This window comes from Temnothorax americanus, unplaced genomic scaffold (genome assembly GCF_048541705.1).
Source record: "Temnothorax americanus isolate GAGA-0224 unplaced genomic scaffold, ASM4854170v1 Scaffold26, whole genome shotgun sequence".
Taxonomy (NCBI): domain Eukaryota; kingdom Metazoa; phylum Arthropoda; class Insecta; order Hymenoptera; family Formicidae; genus Temnothorax; species Temnothorax americanus.
In genome coordinates this window covers 1531955-1559452 of record NW_027509401.1, presented here as the reverse complement: position 1 = coordinate 1559452, position 27498 = coordinate 1531955, and the positions used below count along the sequence as shown (strand labels likewise).

The window sequence follows — 27498 nt, the reverse complement described above, 5'->3', positions numbered from 1 at the left end:
TTTTAGCGGTTTCTGCCCCTTTCTCGCACGACGGCGCGAACGCGGTTAAGGGCGCCCGGAATACTACCACGAGACCGTACGAAACTATACTGCTCGTGTATGTAAGTACCGTGTACCGGAGTAAGCGGAGTCCGCGACGTCGTCGATGCGCGCGCAGCCTCGACACTCGACACCGCGGCTCGCGCGAGCCCTGTTATATAGGGACCGGATATTTTGTAAACAAGCGCGAGCGAAGGGTCAATTAATTTCGCCCGCTCTTTCCTGCCTGTCCCGCGCGCGCGTGCCCCTTCCTTCTCGCGAGGCAACGGCGAGATCGACGGCCGTGCCGAGTGCCGAGACTGCCGAGGGATTCCGCGCGATTTCGAACAAATTCTGCTTTCGAATGGCAGTCAGGCAGTGCAAGTCTCTTTACTCTCTTGCCTTTTCCCATCGGAAAGCCCATCGCCAAGCTACTCGTCTCTGTGCAGCTATACACGCGACGCTGGATCGAATCAAGCACCGGTTGACTTCAATTTAGCTCATCTTGCGTCTCTTTCTAGCTCGCGCGCGTTTAATTAATATATATGTTTGTAATTTCAATCGGCCCAAGATTTTTCCGAACGTGGCTAATTCTTACCGCCGTTGGCCAAATTTACTGATCCTTAAGATGTTTTGTTCTGCACGCAAGCCGCTAATTATAAAGTATCTCTCTTGCAGCAATTCAGTTTGCGTAATTAGAAATTTAATTCTAACTTTTAAAATCCACATGCAGATATTGTCTTATTACTCTGATTTGCACTTCTGTTTTTACTTCAATTCTCTCTTTCCTATTTATTTTCATTCGTCAAGTTTAAGATTTGTCGAAAGAGGCATCTTTTGCATTCGACATTCACGCGCGGGAAGGGGGAATACTGCAAAAAAGCTATAAAAAAACTTAAATCAATTTTTTTATTTCTTAAAGGTCATTTTCAGATCTATGTAGAAACCATTTTTTCATTGTCGTTCGATTCCAATTCGTCCATTTCTCTCGCGCGGTGTCAAAAGCGGCATAACTTTCCGTTCGCAACGAACGTCACTCTGCGCGTGGCGCGATCCAATTTGCCGCGCTTAATCACGTGATCTCGCCGCCATTGCGGCGGAACCGTTCTTTTCCGGTTTCCCCTCAACGGAACGGGCCATTTCCGTCGACGTCGACGTCGCGCGCATACCGCCGTTCGAATCTCTCGGTCGTCGGTGATTTCGAGTCGCGGAATCGTAGTCGCGTCCGCTCGGAATGCTCGGATTGCGGTCCGCGTTCGAGCGAGTTCAACCGCGAGTGCCGATGGTTGCGTCGAGCGCCGTTCCCGTGTCGCCGCTCGCCGCCTTGGGATCTGCTGCCAGAGGACTCGGACATTTTTGGCGCGATGGCGAACTGCGAATGCATCAGCACTTCGAACGGTGAGTCTTTTTGATCCTTCTCAGCGATGAAAGCTGAATGCTGAATTGAACGTGCTCGTGAGTGTTGATGTCTTAAATTCTCTTTCGAAGGCGACAATGATGTGAATTAATAAATATACGAATGAATAAAAATTATTACCTTGGCCGTATCATTTCCGAAGGATAAAATTTTCACGATATAATAAATAAATTCTTCTTTGAATAAGGTGGATTAAGAAAAATCGAAAATTAAACCTCTATATAAAAAGAAACGACTTCGTTCCTTATTTACAAAAATTGATCTTGCATCGCGGCTTCGATATCGTAATCGCGGTGAATCGAGTGCGTCGCCAAATCATGCCAGTTCGCATGAACGTAGTCGCGCGTCGATACGTCGAATGCGTGCAGGGTCTTCGCTCTTCGATTGGTTAATTCCTCTCGACATAAATGTCAAAATGTCCACGCGGGTTGGTATTCTTGCAAGCAGATGAGGTTATGTGCGCGTGGCCACGTGGGGTTATGTGTACAGAAATAGAAGTATGCAATTAACTATCTAAAACGGTAAGTTTATTAACAATTTGATTTGTTCAAATTGACGTGTTACAAATAACTTAATTATCCTTTTTGACAATAATTGAATACGTAATGAAATATTTTGTTCGGTTAAATTGATTATCGTGTAATTTCTTGTCACATGCTGCTAGCTGGAAAGTAGAGATCAACGGTATATTTCTTAAAAATAAAATTTTACAATAAAGAAATAAATGCAAATTGTATTGTTATACCGGTAGTTTTCAAATTAGCTGGATCATGCGAGTATATTTATATCTTTTTCTTTTCTCTCTGGTCAATCTTGTAGCGATACACGTGTACAGATTAAAACCAGAATTATATCGCCCTGATGCCTCCGAAGGGAAAGCGATCGTTCCGTGGTAAAAAGAGGAAATTTGACGCGCGCGATGTACAAAAGCGACCAAAGGCGAAGAAGGAAAAGTTCGACTTGAGAAGATCCTCTTACGTTAAGGAGCGCGAAGCAAAGAATGAAGAGATCGAGGCTCGCAGGCGGATAGCGGAGGAGGAGAAAACGCGTCAGCGACTCGAGGAAGCCGACAGTTCTGAAGAGGAAGAGGTTGATCCTTGGTTGCTCTATCTATCCGAGTTATCTGGTTATAAACATAAAAATTTAATAGAAAAACTAAACAAGCCTATCGTGACGAGCTCGGAAAGTGAAAACGAAGATTCTAATGCACAGAATAAGAATGAAACGGACAAGGAAGGAAAGAAGAAAAGGAAAGAAATGAAGAGAATGAAAAAGAGAAATATTGAGGAAGAAAAAAACGAAGAATCTGAAGCAGACGAAGAATTTTCTGATCAGAATGAAGAGATTACGGTTAGCACAAAGGAGGATGACTATGAAGATGCTGAGACTGCCCAGGAGGACATTGGTCATTTGAGAGATCCATTTTCTTTACATTTACGCAACGATATGGATGACGAACTGTATAAAGCGGTCTCCGCAACGCCACCGATTACAGAGACCTCGACGTTATTATGGCCCGCATTAGGAAATCTGGTATGTCAAATTCCAAAACCAGCTTCTGATTCAAACGACAAGACAATAAAAGTTAAAAAGCTTCTAGACGACGAAGAGAAACAATATACGAATTACGGTAAGGTTCCAACTCGGATTGAGAGCGTTGATTGGAACAAATTGCACGTAAAATCGCAGATTCAGAATAATTTAATCAAAGCTAACTATGATAATATAAAGAATACTATAGAAAAAGATTCTGCACCTATGACTCCTCTTCAAAGGGAGTTGTTTTCAGTGATAAATAATTATCAAGACTTGCATTATCCTGAAAGAACATTTTCCAACGCCGATGAGATACGATTCGTCTATTGTCTACATGTAATCAATCATATTCTTAAGACCCGAACAAAAATACTGCATCATAGTGCGAAGTTAGCAAAGTCCAATCGTAGCGGTATGGGAGAAGTTCCAGATGAGTACAAGGATCAGGGTTTAGTGAGGCCCAAAGTACTCATAATAGTGCCATTCAAGCATTCTTGCTTGAAGATAGTCGAGATGTTCGTCTCGATTTTATTTGGAGAAGACAAAGGTGGCTCAGTCATCAACAAGCTACGATTCATGGAGGATTTTACTGGAAACGAGTTAACGATGCCTAAGAAGAATCCTAAACCAGAAGATTATAAACTGACCTTGCAAGGAAATATCGACGACAAGTTCAAGATAGGCATGGCAATCACCAAGAAGTCTCTCAAATTATACACGAATTTCTACTCTTCCGACATTATAATCGGCTCACCGTTGGGTCTCAGGAGAGTGGTAGGTGCAGAGGGCGAAGCGGTAAGAGACTACGACTTTCTGTCATCTATAGAGCTGTTGATCATGGACCAGATTGACGTGGTCCTCGTGCAGAACTGGGATCATCTGTATCAGGTGTTGGATTACATGCATCTGCAACCTAAGAAATCCCACGACATCGATTACTCCCGTCTTAGAAGTTGGTGTGTGAATGGCTGGACCAAGTATTATAGGCAGACATTGATCTTCGCCAATATCGAAACGCCGTACATAAACACGCTGCTAATTAGAAAATGTTTCAACTACGCCGGCCAGGTGAAAGTGGCGAATGCGTTGGAGCCGGGCTCGATTCGCGATGTAACTATTAAAGTTCCACAGGTGTTTTACAGGTTTGACGCTTCCGATCTTTGTCAGGCTATCGATAGCAGGCTGGATTTCTTTCTGAAAGAGATATTGCCACGGTATTCGGATCCTATATATAATCACACGTTAATCTACGTGCCATGCTACTTTGATTTTGTATATCTGCGGAATCGCATGATGAAGGAGAAGATGAGCTTCACAATGATCAGCGAGTACACCCAGGACCGGAAAGTCGCTCGAGCGAGAGATATGTTCTTTCACAGCGACGCGCACTTCCTACTCTACACAGAACGCTGGCATTTCTGGCGCAGAACGAGGATAAAGGGTATCCGTCATCTCATATTCTACCAGCTACCCAATTATCCACACTTTTACAGCGAAATGTGTAATCTGATGGACAATCTGTATCAGAATCCACGTTCCGGCTCGGAATTCAATATGTCGGTAACCGTCATTTATAATAAATTTGATGCTATATCGCTCGCTCAAATAGTGGGCCAGAATAGAGCTGCTAAAATGATAGAATCGGAATCTAAAGTACACACAATTAAATGCTGAGACTTGAATTTTTTTTCTTGTATTTGTACGATGCGATAGGATAATTAATAAATAATTTAATTACAATAAATAGTAATTTTACATAATTGCGCTATCGCTGTAAAATAAAGTAATTGTTTTGTAAATAAAATGTAAATAGAATCATTACTTTATAATATAGGACCTTTATTTTGATCATATAAAACTTATCTTAAGATATCTATCAGATAAGAATTTTAATCGCGAATAATATGTTAAAATATAATATAATGAATTCTACTATAGTGTTACTCTGCGCATTCTTCTATTTCTAATACTATATCCAATAATTACGAATTCTCGAGTATCTTTCACTGTCTGTCAATAAATATAATAATAGGGCATATGGTAAAAAGAATGTGAACGAATGAACTTTCACGAAAAGTTATATTTGTAATCTGGTCGTCTTATCACATAATGAAGATGCAAAATTTGCATGTGATTTAATTCATAAGAGAGATGAAGTCTGCGACGGAATATATATGTGTAATTTTATCTATAATTTCATTACTTATTACTATTGTGTGTGTGTGTGTGTGTGTGTTGTTGATTTCTTCTATCGTGTCTTTGCGATAGCGTCGTCCACATAATTCTAGACGACACGTTTAGACATTTAAATTATTCTAATGTGTTTAGTTTCTATATCTGTCGCAGAGAGTAGTTCTAGTCTCTATAAGGTTTTTGGCAAATTTAGGTCAATGCGATTCCTAACGTTCTCTTTTCGCAAAGAGTTGGAATTGCTTCTTTATATGTACTAATGGGTTGATAATCTATTAGCGATTACTAATTTAGTTTGTTTGCACCTTATTATTTTCAACACGAAATGTGAAAAGTCTGATATTCGTTTATGTGACGCTCTCGTCGTCTTCGCTCGTAATGCTGGTGGTGAAATTATGATAATCCCGCGTTGTCGATATTGACGTGAGTTCAACAGACGTCTCCCCGACGTCCGCAACTTCCGTGAAGATTTCCGAGATACTTTTTTGTCGTTGAGTGGTCGATAAATCAATTTGTTCCAGCTGTTTATTGTCTATCGTCGTAGATCTCGCAATCATCCTTTCGATCTGTGTCTCTGTGACAAAAGAATATCATTAAATTGTAAATATAATTGCAGCAGAAAATATTCATAATTCATTATAAATTATAGAAATTGACTTATGCTTAGTTTACTTATTCTAAATTGTAAAAAAAAAAACAGTATTTTTCAGAACAAATTTTTTTAAATTTTCTTATTTGATATTACAATATAATTTTTTTTATTTTGATACCATAAAATATTTCTTTACGTTTAAATTTTATAAATTATAAGATTAATATTTCACGAGACATTTATATCTTTCGCACTTGAAATTTATATAGTGTAAAGATTTTTTTAAATTCCTATTGTATGAAACTTTTACAGTTTTTTAAGGTTTCTAGAGCTTGTAGAATTTATTTTCAATTGAAAAAATGCCACACAATGTGCCTTCTGCAATCAAAATATAAAATTTTGCATATCTTATTTATTAACCTGGAATTCTCAATGAAGTTTTACTTTGCAACGGATTATATTAACTTTTTGCGCATTTTCGTGATCTTTAGCGGCAAAGAATATATTCGTGTCTTTCTTTAACTGCAGTCTTTCAGCGTTTTTACCGTTGGAGATCGGCGTAGTCGTGCCGAGATTTTCGGAAAGAGACTTCAGGCATTCTGGCTTGTCGGTTCTCGGTCTCCTAATCGCTTGATCCTTAGGGTTCCAAACGAAGGTGTAGTACAAGGACAGCAATATAGCAGCCATACTGACAAATATGACGTACGCGACCACCGTCAGTACTCGTACCAGCTTCTGCTTGTGTTTCGGTTCGTACAGTTTATCTTTTCGTTCGTCCACAGCGAAACGGACTTCGTTAGCTGCCGTTTTGTTGTCGCGATTACCCAGGGTACGACCGATGCTCGCTATCACGTTGTGGGTGCTCATTTTTCGTGGTAATTGCATCCTCCACTTCACGAGAATTCACATCTCAACCGATGAGACATTCGTCATCTCGCAAATGGATCTCAACAAGAAGCACTCGATAGGAATCGTTTTTTCTCAATACTGAAAAGCAAACGATCCACGTTTGTGACGTTGATCGAAAGCGTTAGGAATAACTATAGTGTGAATCGCGAATATTCTTCTTATGGAAAAATTATCGAAATTGTACAGCGTCTTTATGAGTCGTTAACTATATATGTATATTGGACGAATTTATTATCAATTCTAGCTTATAGAAATATAGATTCTTAGAAATCACACCTTTGATCGAACATTTCTTAATGAATATATCAATGACGTATATCGTCGGTCAACACAAGCTAATTACATTCTCAAACTAGGTCCTTTTCGCGGTATACTTCCAAGTGGGCGTACCTCAACGTTCGACGCATCCACAAATGACGCGCGTTTATTTCCAGCGGCATCACATGCTCTCGGGGTGCTCAATTTGCCTTTGCGTTTCCGCAGCTGCCGGTACAAAAACCGATTGTTCGAATACTGTTCGCGCACATCACGAGAGATAAACGTGTCCCGTAGACGCGATAGGGCGTGCCTCACCGAGACGAGCTTTGCCCGCAGAAACTCCAGATTGGAGGAGGGTTGACTCACGCGCGTTCGGGATCGATAGGCCACGAGCTTTCAGCTCTCTCGTCTTCGGCACGGAACTAAACACGCGCGTTTACCGTTGGCTATTTTTGTGTGCCAGCTCTCGTGGACGGCCGTATCTCGCCTCGTACGTCGCGAGTTACGAAAAAAGCACACCCACCTCGGGATATGTGCACGGGGAAGCAGTACCTAGTGCGCAAGCTCCAGGACCTTGCCCAGCCGAGAGCTTTTCGCTCCTCACGCCAGCCGGGGGCTGATAAACTTACGAAGATACGCGAGGCCGTTAAACCTGCGAGGATCTGCTCAGTTTAATTGTATTTTTTAATGGTTCCTGTATTTAAAATGGCAGCGATGCATTAGTTAGATTATAACACGAAAATCGGGGTTTTTTTAAAACAATTTTTAAACAGTTTTTACGAAAAAGATATATTTTACACCTAACATATTCTCAATAAAAATTTTTCGCTCTCGGAAGAAGAAGCTGCAAGAAAGACGCAGTTTTATATATAGAAAATAAATTGCATATCAAAAGGGATCTCGATAGTTTTACGAGTAAATGCGAACGGTAGTCGTTCTTTCAAGATTTGTATCTTCGCAAGCTTTATGTTTTATACGATTTCAACGATTGCTATTATTATTTGAAAACCTTTTGCTTTGACTAGCGTTTGATCCTCAAAATCATTCTACAAATCCTAAGAAACATAGCTAAAGAGAACCAGGGATTTATTGACACGCTAAAAAGAATTGCATTGCTGCAGATGTTGCCTTTATGAGTAGTGTAGAATAATATAATATACGTGAATTTTATATTAAATAAATTTAACCTTTAAATGCGCAATTTTTTTGAGTATTCTGAATATTTTTCTGAGTATTTTTTCCCTTTTGGAGCTTTCAATTTCTAGAAGAGAAAGAAAGGCCAAAGAAAATCCTTTAGAGATGTGCAAAGCCGCGCGTTTTCATTTCGAACTTCATAAGGGAGAGTATACGGATCATGGAAAAGTCGCTTTGCATATATGCAAAGCTGCGCACTAAAAGGTTAAATTGAGATAAACGATACCACGCTTTTCTCAAATTAATCCGTTTATATACATTATTATTCTATACCTATTTAGATATTTTATTTTATTGTTTAAACGCGCGATAGATCTACAAGTATAATTAAACCTTTAAATAAAAGTTAAGAAATGACTGTATATTATAAAATCAAAAATAGAATGAAAAATAGAAAGCTAATTTTTAATTAATTTACTGACATTTTGATATTTTTCATTGCACTTCTATCTTGTGTGGTTTTCATTCCAGCTCACGTTAACATTGTTTTTGTATCTTATTTAATTTAATATTATTATAATTAAAATGTCGCAAAATATATCAGGCATAATTAATTTTTTTGAAAGCATACAAAATTTACATAATTTATTACATTGTAGAAGAATTGTCTTTTTAAAGTTTACTGATTAGAAGAACTGTTTCGGATATAAAAGTATACGGATAAAAATTAGAGAAGAGATGAGTGTGGAATATTTTATCGGTGAGATATAGCACAGTCTCGAAATGGGATTAAATGTAACGATGAGGGTTGAATAAAGACGGGAGGACTGCCTGGACTACTAAGCAATTTCGTTTCGAGAATGGATCGACGCAACTTTGTCGCTTTACTTGTCTTATAAGGGGTGGCGCGCCTTTGTTTTAGTAGAACGTCACAAACCTTTCGATCTTTTCTTCGGCAAACAAAGTGCATTATTCGATCCCTTGGTGTAAGTTTCGTATAACTAAGAAAACGGACGGGAACCTTGAAAATGGCTACAGATTCCAGAAAATTATGGTTGGACTCCATTAAATTATATAAAATGTCTCTGACACAAGTACCAAAAAAAATATTTTATTTTGTAAAACACTCCAAAGAAGGATCCTTTGAGCCTCTAAAATTGCATGGTCAATAATTGTATTTTAAATTCTTAAATCTTAAATTTATACTTCAAATACTTATCTTAGGAAAATTTTTAATTAAATACTTTTACTGTGCGCGCAAAATTATTTATTAAGAAAGTTTATTGCATTCTGAATTTTTTTTATATGGTTCGTCGAAGACAGTGTTTTAGTTATATTTTATAGTATAAAATTTTTCCAGATCCGGAATTTATATTAAATTATTTTGTCTTATAACTAAAAAGATGATTTTGATTTAAATTATTCATGATGAATTTTTGTTTTATTAGTTTCTTCGTGTGAAGGGAGTTTGCTTGTCGTAATTGTAGCTGTTTGATAACTATAATATGTGCTCAGAAGTAATGATATTCAAGAGTTATCGGATTTTGAATGTGATGTAACGTCGAAGAAGCCATATAATAGATTGAGCTGACCCTGTTTTACTTATTACTCAGTGACAACGGATAATCGTATACCGATTCATCGACTTATTTCTAAGGCTTTAATCATTGCTCTCCATCTGTTCTGTCAGTTAAAAATTCTCCTTTTTTTCTAGCCAAAAAGATAAATTACTTCTCGGTTGGATATATATACATGCCTTATTAAAATCTCTACGCAATAATTTACTTTACAGAAAAGGAATGTAATCTTTTTAAACATTTTATATTATATTACAACGCGGTGAATAGCGAAAGCAGCTAATGAATTATTAGAGATACAAATATAATATATAATAAAAATATAATTTTCATTACGTTTTCGTACAAAGAACATGAAATAATACTAAAAAGATATTTGATAAATTCGTTTCAGAATTCAGGAATTTCAGACAGCGAACAACTAAATGACCCATTTGTTTCGAGTCGAGTAAACAATAACTATGCTTTGATGAGACTAGCGAGAAGATAAATTGCAACAGATGTTCCAGCAGATGCAAGAACATTAATTCAAAGTCAATAGAACATCATGCAAATACAAACTAAATAATTATTTGAAGTTTTTATTTATTTTACATTATACTTATCTATTTAATTTTGAGGTGTATTTATATTACTAAAAATGCGTGTTATTGTTAAAAACGGGGTTGCTCGTGCTTTGTGGTTCGTGAACATGCAGAAACGTTACGATTCCAGCAGCGTCTAGGGAAAACCGCGGATGACGTAACGCTCATTGTATAATCACACTCCATTGTATATAATCACACGGTCACGTTTCGCGCGGCCGTGTTTATCCCAGCGCCGTAAGAAAGACTGGCAGAGGTCTGCGTGAATCTCACCTTCGGAATTTCTCGTTCCCGTGGTGCGTGGTTGTGATTTTATGACGGTCGGGTCGTCCGGCGTCTGATGGAATCCCGGGTCGTCGGTAAATCCCAAGTTGCGAGACGACGGGTCGATCGATACCGTATCGCGCGTGATCTGTCCGATTTGATCTTTCGTGGAGGATTTGCTGTCGTTAGAATAATTCTTCCGAGGGTCCCTAATACTACCATTTACGCGGTCGTCTAATATAACGCTCGTTTGTACGTCGCCTAGATCATTTTCTTTATCATTATTCCACCGGCGATCGTCGGTCTTGTTTTGTCTCGGTTCTTTTCTATCGATCTTCGGGAATTCTTTGGTCATCTTGAAAGAATTGTTGTCTCCGAAAACACGTTGATTGCTGCCATTTGTAACGTCGCTGTTTGCCGTTACGTTGTCGAATCCGCGTACAAGGTGCAATTCATCGAGCTTCTTTTTGTGATTCTTTTCCTCGGTAATCGGAGTGGCGTTGGTAACAGGATCTCTATCGAAATGTGTCTGGCTCGTCTCGGTTCCAGGAATAGTCGTCAACTTCGATGTAGAAGACGTGCTTTCAACATCTAGCGTACTTATAGAATTCGCGAATTCTGGCGGCAGATCAGCGTTACCATTATAAGTCTCTTTTCCGGATGTATTCCCACGTGATTCGTGATCGTCGTTTCGCGAAATCGAGTTCTCCGCGCGACCCATTGTCGAATTAAGCACTTTTCCCACTCTGACGAACGAATTGTTGAGCCTGTTGGAAATCGCTGTCTCTCGCGACAAACTTCGATTCTGAGCGCGTAGGGTGTCCACAAGCGAGTGCCTCAGCTTCTGCAGTATCACGTTCAGTCTTCGTTTTTTTTCGAGATCCATTTTGTCTCGGGGATCGACAACGGAGTCATCGTCGTCGTATGTATCTTGTGACATGCGACCCAGAAGAAGAGGTTTGTGCACGCGATTGACCTCGCTCTGCGGGAGGAAACTGTCGTCTTTCTTCGTCGAATCCGTCTCCTCCGAGGGTTGCGCGATCAGGAACTGCATCTGCGGATCCGTCCGCAGACGTTGTCGCTGCATGAGCCTCGGATTTGGCGGTTCCCACAGGAATATGTAGTAGGCGCTTAAGAGAATACCCACAAAACTCACGGAAAGCAAGTAGGCCATCACGGTGACCACGCGGATTATCTTCTTAGGCTTGCGATTCTCGTAGATGTCCGGGTTCTGATCTTTCGTCGGAGTAGCCATAAAACCGTCCTGCGATTTTCCCTCGCCGTTGCTGTCCTCCATCTCGACTTGCGTACGTTCAGCCTTTTCGGAATGTGAGAAACTGAGATGTGTCAACTGAAAATTTTGATCTTCTCAGTCATGATTCCGCGTTCTCGCGCACATCGCGGGAATAGGTTTCTTCTATTCGCTGCTCATCGCGAGACGGGATGTGTGATCCACTCGAAATCTTCCAATGAAATTCTCCGGTGAACTAAGAAGACGGCGTTCTTCGACGATTCTTCCCGGCGGTTTTTATCAACTGCCATTCGTGATTACATAGAAGACAGGAAACGAATTTTATTTACCGTTTGTTTTAGCGTTCTTTTCGAGTCTGGCTCGCGTTAATGGCTCGACTGTTTGTTGCTCCAAGCACCCGCACACTAAGGGTAGTAAATATGAAAGAGAGACGATCTCGTCCGATCGAGGGGAAGCGTCCCGGTAGCGATAACACGCGGCGCGCGACTGCAAGTTCTCGGCGAGCGACGCGCCGCGGAAAAGCTCGGCTTTGCGGCGTTCACCACGTGTTCGACCGCCCGCGCAAGCGTCCTCGCATACCTGCCACATGATTTACACGAAATCTTAACAACAGTCCGACAGTTTCCGAGTGACTTGCAAGAGGTTCTTTTATGAGCGATCTGCTGCTGCTATATAGGTACAAAACGAAACGCCGTTTATTCGTCTCGTCAACGAAACTATATCGGGTACGATTTTATTAACCCATTGTTTCAAATATATATATACATCTCATTTATCGAAAATTTGTTATTGATCCGGCAAATTTTTATTTTGCGGCAATTTTTCTTCGTTTTCCGCGACAATCGCGTCGTTTTGCTTAAACTGCGATCTCGAGGAATTCGTGCTCGTAGCAGAAGTAAACGATTTCTGATCGTCGGAATCCTCTTCCTCGCGCTCCGAAAAGGTATTGCCGTCGTCTCTCGAGGAATCCGGCGATTCGTCAGATACCGAACGGTCTCTATTTCGCTGTCCTTCTACCTCTTCTAAGGAAGATTCGCCTGCGGTCCTTGAAGATTCTTCGGGACACCCTCTCTCCTCGCTATTCACAAACAGATTACTGCTCGTCGAGTTTAGTTGTCGTAGTAACCGATGCAACCAGTTCCGGAAGTACTCCTTCATGACGACCTCGTTTTTGCGTTTCGTGGACAGAGACCGGACATCTTCCGAACGCTTTGTCTTGACCTTTAAGAATTCCTCGAATTTCCGGAAGTCCTGCGCCGTGAAGATGTTCCCGTCCAATCTCACATCAGAATCGGTCAACATCGACGTCAGTCGCCACTCTCTAGTTTTTCCATCTTGCTGTTGTACGTGGTTATTCGATTTCCAACCACTTTTCCCGGCAAAAATAGATCCTTGTTCCGAAACAGGGTCAGATTTTTCCAAGACGGTTGAGGTATTCTCCTTCTTCTCCTCGGAAAGTGACTGTGAACTTTCGCCATTTGTCTCCGCGGATAAAGACGAGGAAACTCTCTCGGATCCGATCGGTACTAATGGCAAACTGGGAATGGATCGTTGCTCGTTGAGCAGACGAAAGATTTGCATTAGCAGATCGTTGGAACCTTCGAAAGCAGAAGACATTGACACTGGCGTTTGCTGATTCTGCTGCGCGATTAATGAATTCAACGCCGGCATCAACGTGGGCGCGTATAATAGAACGGCCAGTCTGTATAAATAATTAATCATAAATGAGATTCTAAAAAGTATTTTTTATAAAATATATATAACCTTATTTTTTTAATTTATTAAAAAATGTTATATTCTTTCCTGATTCTAATTTTGTGTGTTGAATGTTACAAATAATTAAAAATGTATCGTGCGTGTCTTGCACTTTTATTAATCCACCAAAATTTGTTTGTCGTTAACGATTCTTGAGAGATATTTTTAAAAATCTTGCGAGGGGAATAGAAAGCACTTAAGAAACGAATACGAACAAGTAAACAAACGGACCATAAATACCTTAGGAGCTGTATTGTGAGACTGCTGGAATCTAAAATAGGATCAGTGGCCGATGAGTGCATTATAGGATTGTACGTCGTGTGTACCGTGCTCCTCGGGGTCGGCGTTCTTCTTTCGATTCGCGGATTTGCTCGATTATTGCTGGAACTAGAATTTATTAAGGCAAGAAAACAATTTATTACAATCAATAAATTACTTACAATTGAAATTATATGACAAAATATATATATATATGAAATTATATGATAAAATATTCATTAGATATAACAAAATTTTTTGTATTATGAAGAAGAAAAGAGAAAAGAAAGCAAACGTATAAAAATATATTTTTATAATCTCCGTATTATCAGGATATAAAAAATAATCTGCTGGATTTTAAGTAGAAACACTTCATTTTAATTATACATCACTATATATTCTTTGCTATTATATTGCATCACATTGTACGTACAAGTTATCATTCTTGCAAATTTTCTCACAATTTTAGTTTCAGAGACTTAACATTTCAAGTCCAATAATCAAGGAAAGATGAGTTCTGCTAAGAATAATCTCTTTCATCCTCAGAATTTTTTTAATTCTTTCTTTCTTTCCGCTATATTCTATCTTATCTCAGGATCATACCTCTCTGCAGAAATCCTTCGATGTTGCAATTTTTCCCCGTCGTTCTTTCGAGACGAGGAATTATTGTGAAGTCGATCTGATGTCTCCTCCTTGCGAAACATTCTCAGAAAACTCGCGTACTTCGGCGTGGACACGTGCTTTTTCCAGAACGGCTTTCCTTCCACCGGTATCCTGCTATTTCTAATCCTGCTTCTGGTAGCCTTCTCGTCTGGGGTGAACGTTGTTGGCGTATCATTGACACGCGGCTTGATCTTTCCAGTCATTCTCGACCGATCTTGTTGGCTGCCGGTTTCTAGATCGCGTTCGACCGCTATTGCTCGATCTTCCAGTTCGTCGAGTTTACGTTTGTTGCCGTGTCCTTGTGCCGCTACGAGTCCGTTTTGATCAGTCACGACGCTTGACTCGGCGGTCTGCGGCAGGACATTTCCCTGACAGCTGACCGGTTGCGGATCGATCGATCGTTTATCGCCGTTATTTATCGCGACGCCGTCGTCGTCGAGCTTGACGGGCCTCGATTCCGCCGGATGGGAAATCTTCGCCGCGTTGCTGATGATTTTACTGATATCCTGGCACGCTTCCATCGACTCTTTCGAGCTCTGTTGCTTGATCGTTCCGTTGTCGTTTCGAGGCGACGCAGTTCCGGTGCGGTTCTGTAAAGTCTGGGTAATGTTAGACCCACCGGATGTTACCGAGAACCGAAGTTTATTGTGTGACAGGATGAGTAATTTCGCACTTTTCATTTTTAATTCCATTGGAAATAAAAAAAAAACAACTTTGGAACACAGAACCAATTGACATTTTATAGCGGAAGTTGGAAGCTGAAGACGGAATCTCCAAATAAACAAATATAACAGAGTTACACTGGGCCATAAATTTCTCATCCAGTCGCAAAATAACGCAAATATTGCGACGATTTCTAAATATTTATTTTACATGAAGAAAAAACAAGGAAAAAGCAAGGAGGCGCGTACAATAAAAAAATCCTATATTTTGTTTCTACACATCACGAAAACGCATATATTGTTCGCCGGAATATTGATATAGTCTATATACAATCGGAAAACCTGCTGCAATTTGAAGTTGAAATAGCAGAAGATGCGGCTGGACATTTTACGAGTTGATTGTTCTACTTTATGCCGATCGCTATTTTGGGATTGTTAACGTTTTCCTGTCAGCAGGTTGCTTTAATATTTATCTGCGAAATATCTATGAAATTAAACATTTCCCGGAATAGTATATTCATTATTTACAAACGTGGCAATCAATAGTTGCAATAATCCGATGTTGCTAAATCAAATTAACTTTAAATCATAGAAATCATAGAAGTACGCGCTGGCTTGTGTGTTAGCTCGCGGGCTATAGATAATATGTGACTCGCGTTCGTTGGAAAAAAATATCGATGGTACAGCACACGAGTGTATACCAAGTGCAGTTTCCTTCAGAAAATTGACTCTACAGTTCAAAGATGTCATATTAGCAGATGACAATAGAAATTTCAATTTGGTATATCGATGTCGTTGACACAAACCCTGATATCAATTTGTCGCCCAATTCTACACGACAAAAGTTGTATAAGCTTACAAGATATAGAAGGGACCCATTCTCAAATAACTCTTTCATCCGTCGAAGCTGCACTTATAAGAGTGTTCTGTACCATCGCGGGAGTAACTTAAGATATCTAATTACACATGGTTTGATTAACGCACGTTGTTGTTTGGTTGCAGGTTCTTCATTAGCGGACTGCAGAAGGCGGAAGTTTGCAGGGAGTATTGCTTGGCAGTTTTCGGTGAGTCGTTAAACTCCTAAAAAATATTGTTAATTGCATTGTTGAAATAATTAAGATGCTATGTGATAAATTGTGATAAAAATATTACATCGGAATACTGAAAACGGAATTCAAAACGTTATATTATAGCTTCACACAATTGTTGCTATTATTAGAATATTACATTAACCAAAATATTATAACGTTTTGTATTATTGCCTCGGGCGAATTTTCTTTCTGTCTCGCTGATTGCTGATTTATCGAACAACCGTCCTTGTTCTTTCTATCAGCCATCCAACAATCGTGCCGGGTTAATGCGCAAGCCTGATGACGATCGTTTCTTTCCCGCGGATCGACATGTCTCTCGTGTAATCCCGGAGAAACCCTCGCGGAACAGGCTCGATTTCCGACGGGAAATTTATTCCAATTACACGTCGCCGTGCGCTGCATCGAAAATCGCAATAAACAAATCGACGTGATCTACATTTCATTGTGTCAAAGAAATTTTTATTTCGGAATTAGATGTGCGATTAAACCTGATTGTAAAACGCATTCTGGCATATGTCGCGTTCAACGAGGGGTGCTAATATTCTGGCCCTCGTCAATTCCCTCTCGATCGCTGCATAATTTTCATTTATCTGCCTTATGTAATTCCTAAGTAAATCATTATATCTGGCTGCGTTACTATTGCACGGCGATCGACGGAATCCGTTACGAGATTCGGTATAATTAGGCAACGTCGAGGGCAACGCGTTACCTCTGCGCAATAAAAATTTATATTATTAAATTGCTGAAAAGAAATAAATGAAGAGATGCCTCTTTTTAAGATTATATTAATTGTTACGTTATAACAAAATATTGTCTTTGTTCCGCTTTTAAAGAAATTTTTCGTATGAAAAAATAATCTTTGTTTAAATCTCGGGGAGGGAGAGAAAATGTATGAAATTACAGCTGATACGTTTCCTCCGGTTCCAAGCGATTGCCATCGTCGAGAATGGTAAAGCTCACGTTGACTCGCAATCCTTGATTCGACGGGAGAGACAAAGAGGATAGATGTCTCATTAAATGATTAGCGCGTAGCAATTCCGGAAGACGTATATCGTAGCTTTGATTCGGAGTGAGCAATCGGTCCCAGTAATTGCACAGAAATTCGAGATCGCGCCGAGTCCTCCGATAAAGATGATCCGACGGTTGCAAGTAGATGGACCGTTTCGGCATTTTTATGTTTCGTGAAGGGATAACTGAGAATTTCGAGAGATTCGCTGGCCTAAAAATATGATTGTGCCTATATAGGTTGTGAGTCTTTTCTACTTGGATCGTTATTTGTTCTCTTGGTTACATCGATCATGGGACTTCAGATTCCACTCGTCTTTTCTGCAACTTGAAATTATTTCTTTGCAATTCATGTTCAACTTTATTTCTATCCTTTTTTTTTTGAAAGAAATACAAAACTTTAGAATCTCCTCTCGATTGTTATTTGATAAATATGCAAATGGGATTAAGTCGGTAATATCTTTTTATCATAAAAGATAGTCAAATATAAAAACAATAATAATTAATTATTTTTTGCGAGATAAGATTTAGGCGCAGTAATATTGCTTTCGTAAAAATCGCATATTGTATATTTAATAGTACTTGACGTGTTTTATATCTTGAGCCTATTTTGTTTATTGTCGTTCTCTGAATGAAGCTTATGATTTTTTTTCACGCCTCTCTCTCTCTCTGTCTCTCTCTGTCTCTCTTGGCAAGGTAATAGACGAAATAAACCACCAACGGAATGTATAATAAAACTCATTAGTCGGAATATCAATAAACACCCGGCGATTTTATCGATACTTTTTTACGACGTACGTGTCGGATCTTAGAAATGCATGCAATCGAGATTTATGCCACGACCGCGTGAAACATATCATTCGCTGCTTCCTGTGTATATTTTCGCAACAGCGCGGTCTGATTAACGGTTACACGTATACAGAAATGTGGCATTCACGGCGAGCGAGTCCCGTTGTCCCACTATCTTTTTTTGCTTTTTGTCCAGTTTTTAAAAACTTATTCTTTTGTGATTTCTTTCGTATTCCGGAAAGAACAAAAGAAGGAAGGAATAATAATTTGAAAGAACAATAAAACATTATAGTGTCGATTCGAGCTATCAATATTGGTTATTCATTGAATGCACTACTAATATTGCACGCTTATAATAATCGCAAAATACATATTTTAGATTTTGATTCCCATTTTGCATTTTATTAGTTATTTATCTTGTTTTATCATTTTGAGCATATCGAAAATTCTGATAGAAAGAGAAACGAGTATGAATCAGTTTTTTTAATTCTGAAATTTTGAAATTCTATTGTTTTAAATAAGTATTATTGAAAAAAAAGAAGTTCTTGACGCTAAAATTTAGCAGAAATATGCACCGTGAATAAAACTTCCAATGCTGCAGATACGAAAAAAAATCATCGCCTATTCAATTTCATAAAAGTATCATTTTCGGATGTCCGCAGCATCATATCACACGTCGCTTTTCTTACTATATACGCTCCGACATCTCGGCGAGATTCAAATTGAGAACCGCTGTTCGAGGAATCGACGCCATATTGCGCTGTGGTCGAAGTCGAAGTCGAAGCTCGAAGCCTCGAAGTCGAAGTGAGATGAGAGAGTGAGACGTGAGACGAAACAGGAAAAGGAGATATATCACCGCCGCCGCGTTTTCTCGCGTATTTTGACAAGCTTGCGTGGCACGGTCGTACTCGAAGTGCGTCCGGGATGTGCCGTGCATTGCAATCGATAAGATACGCGAGCTTGCAGCTGTCATCCGCCGCCGGCCCGACACCGCGGACATAAATATAACCTAACCCTAACCTCGCGACGCCACACGGCCACACGCCACTCTTCCACGCTTTCACCTGCTTTCCGTGAGTACCCTAGAAACCCTAAATCCTAGCCTCAATTCGCACCTAACCTCATCCTGCGCTCGACCACAGTATGACTGATTCCGCAGACTCGTGCTTAGGCACGACGGGCACGACGTAAGGTGCTCGTGAAGGTGCACGTTATACAAATCTCCTACCTAATTTCTTTATTGCTTGTGTCATATATGTGTGTGTATATATATGTGTGCTAATTATTATTCCCGGGTTCTTTTAATTGACCGACACGTACATTAATTACCTTTTTCATCTCTTTCTAGTTACGGGCATTAAAATATCTATTGCGGTACGTGACTGTCGCTGGCGTTGCTGCGCACGCAGTGCGACTTGCTCCTCCATTTGTGCAAACATCGGAGAACGTTGCGATCGCATTTTGCGCGGCGCGTAGCCTGTCACGTCGACGCTAAATTCGATTAGAGCGAGTCCTTTTTACGTTGCCTCTCGTGTCGTAGTCGCGATACAATCGCGTTTGGCAACGAGCAGTGTTGTTTTGATCGGGGGAACATTCCTGTCATTTTTTATATACATACATATCTACGATGTAGATTGCGTAGATCGTATTCTTAGCTGTAGTCCGTCGTCACTTCTCAACTTTCACGCTGACTCACCTTAGGGTGTGTTGATGAGAGACAAATAATGCGCGGAAAAATATATTGAGAAAGATGTAAAAGAATCGGCTTGTTCTCTAGGTAAAAGTGTTGCCTTTTGTAACATTTCCTTTATTTCTAATGTCGGAGTCTTGTCAGTCTTGAGTTTTGTGGCTAACCATCTTACGTAGCTTGTTTCTTTAACTTTCGTTTTATCACAAGCATGCGATTTCAAGGATGAGGAAGTTTTCTCGTTCATAAAGATGTTAACTGTTTGTAGATGTTGGATATTAGGTGCTGCGTAATTTATGTTTGCTTTTTATCAGCACATTTTAGCTGTGATCACATATTTAAGAAAGTGCACTAGGATTAAACTCTTGTGGCAATTTGTTTAGGATATATAATACTTTATGAGTGTCCTTCGATCAACCTGTTGAGATGGAAGACGAAGAGTGCTTTCAGCCAATCTTGAGCTCTCAGGAGGAAGACAATTTTCAGCAGTTGAACACCGTGTCGGTCGCGTCGATTCCACTTTTGCTTGGAGTAGGTATATCTCGCTTGCTGTGTTGTATCTTTAGGCTTTTTAGAATAATTAAAGGTCGGGCTGTGGATATATTGGAGCAACTTTTGTGTATCGTAGGTCTCTTTAGGGATCTGCGGGATTGTGTTTGTGTCTATTTGGCCGGAAGAACAGAGCAAATGCGACACATATTTTATATACTTGTATCTACACTGTGCCTATTGGCTAACAGTCATGGCGATAGATCACGTTGTCAAGGCGAGGCACCATAACTTGCGTATTAATGGGTACCTAGATTTCTATCAGTCAACATATCAACTTATAAGGACGCCCCTTTTCATCACGTCGTTGTGGAACACATGCTACTTGTTGCTAGCTGTGATTCTACATCACACGCATAAAGTCGACTACGAACGGTATTGCAGGACGTCAGAGTGGTTCACGCCGCTCAACTATATTTTTCTTCTAACTACTTTGGAGCTCGTAATAATCGTACCAGCTTACATTAATTATATCAGTAAGTATCTTATAAAGGGAGAGTATTTAAAGAGAATTAATTAGAGATTGATAAAAAAAATGATTTTTCTGGAAAAAAAAATAGTTGACTTCTATATTCACATGGGCTCTCTCTTATATAATATTAAAGACATAAAAAAATTTATACAAAGTGAAATATATATAAAAGACTTATGTAAAATATTATGTATTATATAGAAAAAGTTATGAGATTCAATCGATTACGTCCACCGCCCGACGTCACTCGCGACGAATGGCTGTCGTCCTTTACACAGGATTCCTATTCCGGAATGGGGGAAATCGGGTATCGTCAAAGGGGGAGGAATTTGGAGGAACTGCTAGAAAAGCAGGCAGACTTGATAAGATATCTGAGGGATCACAATGTAAAGCTAAGTCATAGAATAATGCTATTAGCGTCTCAACGCAGAGCAACAGAGCCATAAAATCGTGATTACATGTCTGTTCTTACAAAACGATCGAAGCTGCTCATTATTTATAATCGTGACGTTATATCGTAGGATCAGGATTTTTATTTCTCAAACGTGATAAGATGATGTGTCTTTTGATGAAATTAAATTCGATATATATGGATGTATAATAAATGTATCATACATTTTGAAAAATCATACTATTACTGCTTAAGTTTGTTAAGAAATACTTCTATATTGTACATTTTACAAGTGTTGTTTAGTCACAAGTTTTTTCCGTTTCACATCTTTGAGACATATTTATTGCGCAAGGTGTTACTACTTTTATATCTTTACATATACCCTTTTTAAATTTATTATATTCATAGACGTATTGTAAATAATAGATTTGAATTAAACAAATAGCACTATTTACTGTATAATCTATTAATCTATAATGCATTATACCAAATAATATGGTTAGTCGATAATATATCAAGAATATTTTTTTTTTTTTAATATGGTAACGTTAATTTTTTAATGTATCAACGATAAAATGTTGCATATTTGAGGAAAAGATCGAAAGGTGGTACTCTGTGGAAAAAATGCAACTATACGTTCATTGTCAACTCAATAAAATATATGTATATTTTTTCCAGTAGCAACCATCATTTTACATACATTATTATTTCGCATACATGAGGCTATATAAATAATTAGTCAAGCAGCGGTTTCTCTTAATAAAACTCAACAGCGTGTCGTCGTATCTCACACGTTACGATATTACATCAAAAATTTACATATAAATCTCGATTACGTCAACATTAACTCGGCGTGATATAATATTACATTGCATTTTTTCTTGGATCTCAAAAAGCAGCCGTCTTTCACTGCAGCGGTAGAAAGCAAAACCGATAAAATATATACTCGCTACACCGAGCCACGTTTTTCTCGCTCGCAATATTTACTCGCGCGTAAATCAGAATAGCGTCTTTTCTCAGCGTTTCGTTACAAACTTGATAAATGTACGTTATGTACGTATATATCATATACAGCCGTCTCTGTAACACGCAGTCGTACGAATAATAGTATAAGTAAAAACTACGTATGGTGATAATTGTAAGTTTATTACGTATCTGTAGTTTTTCTTAAACATAATAGTAACGTCTGTAGGAATCTCGCAGCAAAAATAATGCAGATTTTTCGTTTCGCATTCGTTCCTCGCGCTATTCCGCAGTCTTCCCGAGTATGTTGGAGAAATTATTGCCTCGCAGTATCACTTTCAGTCGCGAAATTTCCTTTAAAGCATCTTACGTTTCTGAGCAGCTAAAATCATTCCTGTCTATTCCTTACGTATTCTAGGACTGTCTTCTTCATTTACACAATGCGCCAGCCGAGGATACAGCGATCAAGATATCTTTTTTGAAGCTCCTTTGTCGCGTCTGTTTTCAAGAATCTAGAGAGTTACTAAAGAAATAAATTATTCACATATATCATCTAATTTTTCTATAAATAGTATGTTTTCTATCTTTTCAAACACATCACGAAAGTTTGTGAAATGAAAATTTATTTGCTCATCTTCCTATATAATCGTACTTGAAAAAAACGCAATGTGAGTAAATGTCATCTAACTTGGTATACGAGAGAACGATTGGCAATTCAGTTCGAATTGACGATTTATCTTATGACGTCTTACGAATTAAACGAGGAAAAAGATGTCCTGATTGCTTGACCGGCGTGGGCTGGCACAATGTGCAATAATAGACACATCTTTACACTAGAGCTATATTATTTAACACAGGTCTACTTATGTGTCTCTTTAAGTATGTATATAAGTCTATAAATGCCTAATAATACCTATGTCATCTGGAGGCGGGTCTGACGCAGCACCATGTAGAAAATTAGTAAAGTGTCGTCGAGATTTATCAGCTCATATTTTATACTAACTCCCTAATGTTAAGAGTAAAATGACGAAATTAAGTAGCGTCTCTTCTTTTGGTTCCAGCGATTCTTCTCGAGCTTCGTGAACTATCGAAACCCGATCGCGCCGCCGATAATCGTCATTAGTTAATCTCGAGCCAACGTTTTATGTCCCTTTCTTCTTATAGGTTTAATTGCAATTTAATTATAAAATAAAAATTGGCGCGTCTGTGTTCAATTCATACATATTTTTTACAAATAATTTTTTTATTGGTCCAACGTCGATGTTGTTAATATTTCTGTCAGCAACATTAACTATTGCCATTGAAACGAAAAATTTTGTTAACTGAATATCATTCAAGAAAGAAGATATCGTGACTTTTACACATTTAAGTTACAACACTAGTTTTGTAATTCCGCCCACGTAATCGTGGCCGGGACTGCGACACAGAAAGAGATCCAGAAAGCCGCTAATCAGGATTAATTGATGACAATCGATCGGTGCGATCGGGCCTCGTTATGCATGTGTGATGGAAAGAAACCTATTTACAAAAGAGCCGCGTCCTCCGTCAGACCCGGCAGATCCGCCTTTTATCGTACACGTATATTTACGATATTACAAAACTAGCTCTTACACTTATATGGAACACTCAACTCTACAACACTATATAAAACGTAGAAGCTTGTACACCCCGTTGTGTCTCGAGAGTATAGGCTACGTGTGTTTGTGTACGACACCATATCCACTCCAGCACCTGCGTTTCCTCCGCGAAACGACGGCGCGATTGTCTCTCGCCGCCGTTGTCGGATCCCGTGATTACGTCAGAAACTCTCTCTCTCTCTTTCTCTCGGCCCACTCGCAACCTCTTTTTTCATTTTTTATTTCTTTTATTAAGACTTCACTGCAAAATTTGTACTACGCTTAGGCCAGCCGTTGCTGCTGAGCTAGTTCGAACGGGCGGGAGTTCCCTGTTCCACGCGTTGTGAACAATACGCAACCGCGGCTTTCGCGCACGTTCCCCATAAAAGTGTTCCTCATTATTGTCGTGTCTAGTAGGTTTTTTTTTATTCAGACTTTGTTGCAAACAAGGGTTAAATAAGGACGAGATCCCTGTCGCGGGAGGCTGATTAAGGTTAAACCTTCGCGCGAATGTCGATTCTGCCAATCGGGCTTGCTTTAATTCGATCTCGCGAAATTGGATGACGTACAGTCGGTACGGAAAGGCTTCGCTTGGAATTTACACGTTTTACGTATTACGTTGGTTGGTATTAATACGCTCGATGGCGCGTCTCGAATTTTTCAAACGGTACAGATATACTTCGTTCGATCGCAAATAAAATTACGAGAAGTTACATACTTATAATATAACAATACATATCGCAATAATAAATGCGCGTTTATTATACATACAAAAATCTTGTAAAATAAGTTTCATATATTAGATTTTTAATTTATTTGAATTTTCATATAAACATGTAAGATTAATGATGTTTTTTTTTTTCAATTGCCAAACAATATGAAATTCAAACTTTCAAAAATTTCTCGTACATCATTCAAGATTATCTCCAATTTGGTTTCAGTCTTTATTTCAATTAAACTAAAGCAGCATAATCGAGTTAATTCGAAGCGGAAATGAAAAAGCGCGGAGACTACGTAATACAATAAAGAGAAAAGAAGAAGAAAGATAGCAAGAGAAGTCCTCTCGAGTCCATATCTCCTTTCCCCTGCAATTAACGCTCGGATGCACCCACTTACTTCCCCGCAAACGTTTATTCCTTGTGTATCTGAGTATATTTTGGGGCGCATCCAAGAGTTAACAGTCCGAACGTCCAGCGATGTCCGCGCGTTATCCGCGTCTCGTTTGCGAATCGCGACGGACGACGATGGCCCGTCCGGATGGGGTTTCGCGGTCGAGGTGGACGAGGGGGAAACGCGGTGAGGCGGTGGTGGTCGGTCGTACGGCGGTCGTCGACGCGGTGGTCCCGTCGGTCTCGACCCTCGGTGTCACCCTCGTCCCGGCGTCGGTGATAAAGTCGTAAAATCACGCGTGCGCGCCGCCAATCATCGTCGCGTTCCCGGTCGCCGTCGTCGCCGTCGTCGTCGTCGTCGTCGCCGATAGCTGCTCCTCCGCCTCCATCATCTTCAGCTTGCGCACTACCTGCGCGTGCTCTTCCAGCAGCCTGGCGAACTCGCCTCGCCTGGTCTCGGCCTCCACTTGAATCTGCTTGATCCTCTCCCGCGGCCCGCCAGGGCTGTCCAGCGGCGTCTGCGACGCCGAGTTCTGCGAGCTGCTCTCGCGCGACAGCCCGTCCAGGTCGGAGCCGTCGCTGAGGATCGAGTGCGAGTCCACGTCGTCCACGATGAGGCTGCGGGTAGGAGCGCAATGTAATATAACCTGGACTCTTAATGGGGCGGAAATGAATAAATAAACTGCGAAAAGAGAATAGTCATGCGTCTAGCGAAATCAAGAAGGTGCTGACTACTCGTGGAAAAACAAGATGACGGAGCAATTGAGTCATTTGAGTCATGTGTTTTTTTACGTCGGTGACATCGCGATTTGTCGCGTCCGCGTCGTCGATATAGTGTGTCTAGAAGCTAGAATAACAATCGTCGCCAATTATTTCCATCTATGCCTGGATCCGCCTTTTTCCTCCCGTTTTCAACGTATTATAGGATGACGTTGATCGTTTTCCGCGTCCAATTTATTTTCGTGTTTATTTATTCTATTTTTTCGCGGGGGCTCTGACGTGCAGTCCCGGGGGCTCGTTTTACAGGCGCAAATGCCGCCCGCGCGCGGAAAAAAAAATCCATATCCTATCTGCTATCGACGTCAAAGGAAAATCCGATGCGCGCCGTGTATATAGGTACTTGATACACGACGTACTCGATGATAATAATACTGATCATTATCGCGCGTGGTATCATTATATTCGCGGCAATCGGAAACCTTCGTATCGCTTTTCGAAAAACGCAAGGTGATTTCTGAGAATTATTTTACATAATGTACGTTGGACTACTGATTGCGCGGCGAGATTTCGTGCTTTGCAAGTCTTTGTCTCATCGAGCCGGAACGATTTCGAAGGCATTCGCGTGTGAACAAATCGTAGAAATTATTCGCGCGTATTTCCTCAAAATTTTCTACGTCACTCGGGAATTTTTCGACGAATGTGGAGAAAGTACGGGGGACCGTTGCACTGCGAGATCAACGCGACGGGGGGGATGACTTCTTCTGCCTCTCGTCGCGTCCTTCGCGAGGTTCGTACTCGCGAAAACTGCCGCGAGTATCGATCCGAGAGCCGAGTATGTGTCCCGAGTCTCGTTTACAGGCCCCGGTATCTTGTTGCACCCACCCACACACACACACACACACACACACACACACACTTCATCGCTTCAACGTTACACATACAGCTGGGCCGCGGTACAATCGAATCTAGAATTATCCCTCTCCAACACGTCTCGCGTTTTAGGGCGTTGTTTACGCTCGGGATTTACGAGCTTCCTTTGCCGGACCGCTGATATCACCGGCGGAAAAAGACGGATGCGTTATCGCAGCGCACATCATGAAGCGCAAATAGAAAATACAGTGCCTGCGAAACTCGCATCGACTTCGCGAGCTGGGACGCGCGGATGAACCCGCCTTGCGGTTGATTAGACTTGGAAACTTTGCTCATTTCGCCGATGCTTATTAGCGACGGGATTATCGATGGGGCGAAGATCTGGTAGGTAGGGATCGAGTTAACTTTTGAGATAATCGAGGTGTATTAAGAAATAGGGAAACACTTTTTGCCCGAAATAGAGTTAAAAGTTTAATCGCAATTGTGCGATCGCTGAAATAGAAATGAACGAGCCGGAACATATTATTCTAGTTTGAGCGTTAATTAAAGTTCCGTTTATCGGAGCGAACTTGTACCGACTATTTCGGTGTTGAAAACTTAAAGCACATCAAATCATTGCGTTATTAAATTTAAAATTTAATACGACGATAGTAAATCTAATAATAGAATACATATATGAGACTAAGAAAATATCACAATATCTCTCGAGTACTGAAATCAATTTACTTTGACCCGGAGATATTTGTCCAATCGGGATACAAATTCACACACACAATTGTATTCTCTCAAGAGATCACGAAAAGGGAAACATGAGCATTGTGATCTTTGCGCGTTCCGAGTTCCGATGGTTACCTATTTTTCTCGCTACGACGGCTATTCACCCGGGACGAATGGCGAAATCAATTTCGCGCGGGTTGAGGATAACGCGGACGGAAGACGAGATATATATTCGCCTCGTCAGCGCGAATGCCTGTGCCACCCGCGCCGCGGTAATCACAAACCATTTTCATGGCGCGTTGCCGCGCCAGCGGAACGGGGTCGAAGGAACGTCGAAAGGGCAGAGGGCGACGATCGAAGCGGAGATTAATCGGCGATGGCCGTGGCGGCGGCGGCGCGAGATTTCGCGAATTTCGCAATCCGACTGTAGCGCGACCCTCGTGGGTCACC

General features: G+C 40.3%; 5 protein-coding genes across 9 annotated transcripts in view; 2 read left to right on the top strand and 3 right to left on the bottom strand.

Annotated features, from left to right (window-relative positions):
* Positions 1-1268: 1268 nt before the first annotated feature.
* LOC143899193 (transmembrane protein 192) lies at positions 1269-21733 on the top strand. 4 transcript variants are annotated; one of them, XM_077409270.1, is made up of 5 exons: positions 1269-1416; positions 16072-16133; positions 20025-20172; positions 20270-20666; positions 20864-21733. In XM_077409270.1, the coding sequence occupies exons 3-5, from the start codon at positions 20068-20070 to the stop codon at positions 21106-21108; spliced, it is 747 nt and encodes a 248-aa protein (XP_077265396.1). In that variant the 5' UTR covers positions 1269-1416; positions 16072-16133; positions 20025-20067; the 3' UTR covers positions 21109-21733. The 4 variants fall into 4 exon arrangements, with proteins under 4 accessions (XP_077265396.1, XP_077265394.1, XP_077265393.1 ...); XM_077409268.1 differs by lacking the exons at positions 1269-1416; positions 16072-16133 and adding an exon at positions 18746-19158; XM_077409267.1 differs by lacking the exons at positions 1269-1416; positions 16072-16133 and adding an exon at positions 18747-19027.
* Positions 1827-4792, top strand: LOC143899181 (U3 small nucleolar RNA-associated protein 25 homolog). Its single transcript, XM_077409238.1, has 2 exons — positions 1827-1956; positions 2255-4792. Exon 2 carries the CDS (start codon positions 2297-2299, stop codon positions 4643-4645), a length of 2349 nt encoding a protein of 782 aa, XP_077265364.1. The 5' UTR covers positions 1827-1956; positions 2255-2296; the 3' UTR covers positions 4646-4792.
* LOC143899186 (uncharacterized) lies at positions 5032-12395 on the bottom strand. The gene is made up of 2 exons (XM_077409252.1): positions 10489-12395; positions 5032-5735 (listed from the first exon to the last, which is right to left on the bottom strand). The coding sequence occupies exons 1-2, from the start codon at positions 11774-11776 to the stop codon at positions 5509-5511; spliced, it is 1515 nt and encodes a 504-aa protein (XP_077265378.1). The 5' UTR covers positions 11777-12395; the 3' UTR covers positions 5032-5508.
* Positions 12455-18419, bottom strand: LOC143899180 (uncharacterized). Of its 2 annotated transcripts, none has more exons than XM_077409236.1 (7): positions 17062-18419; positions 16649-16871; positions 16332-16556; positions 16054-16149; positions 14348-14997; positions 13727-13873; positions 12455-13433 (listed from the first exon to the last, which is right to left on the bottom strand). In XM_077409236.1, exons 1-7 carry the CDS (start codon positions 17328-17330, stop codon positions 12518-12520), a joined length of 2526 nt encoding a protein of 841 aa, XP_077265362.1. In that variant the 5' UTR covers positions 17331-18419; the 3' UTR covers positions 12455-12517. The 2 variants fall into 2 exon arrangements, with proteins under 2 accessions (XP_077265362.1, XP_077265363.1); XM_077409237.1 differs by having other exon boundaries at positions 13727-13867.
* The window catches only part of LOC143899195 (uncharacterized), an 18697-nt gene continuing 12889 nt past the window's right edge, over positions 21691-27498 (bottom strand). The window contains exon 3 of the mRNA XM_077409272.1: positions 21691-25359. Coding sequence (XP_077265398.1) covers positions 25035-25359 — 325 coding nt within the window. The 3' untranslated portion in view covers positions 21691-25034. The remainder of the gene's footprint in view (positions 25360-27498) is intronic.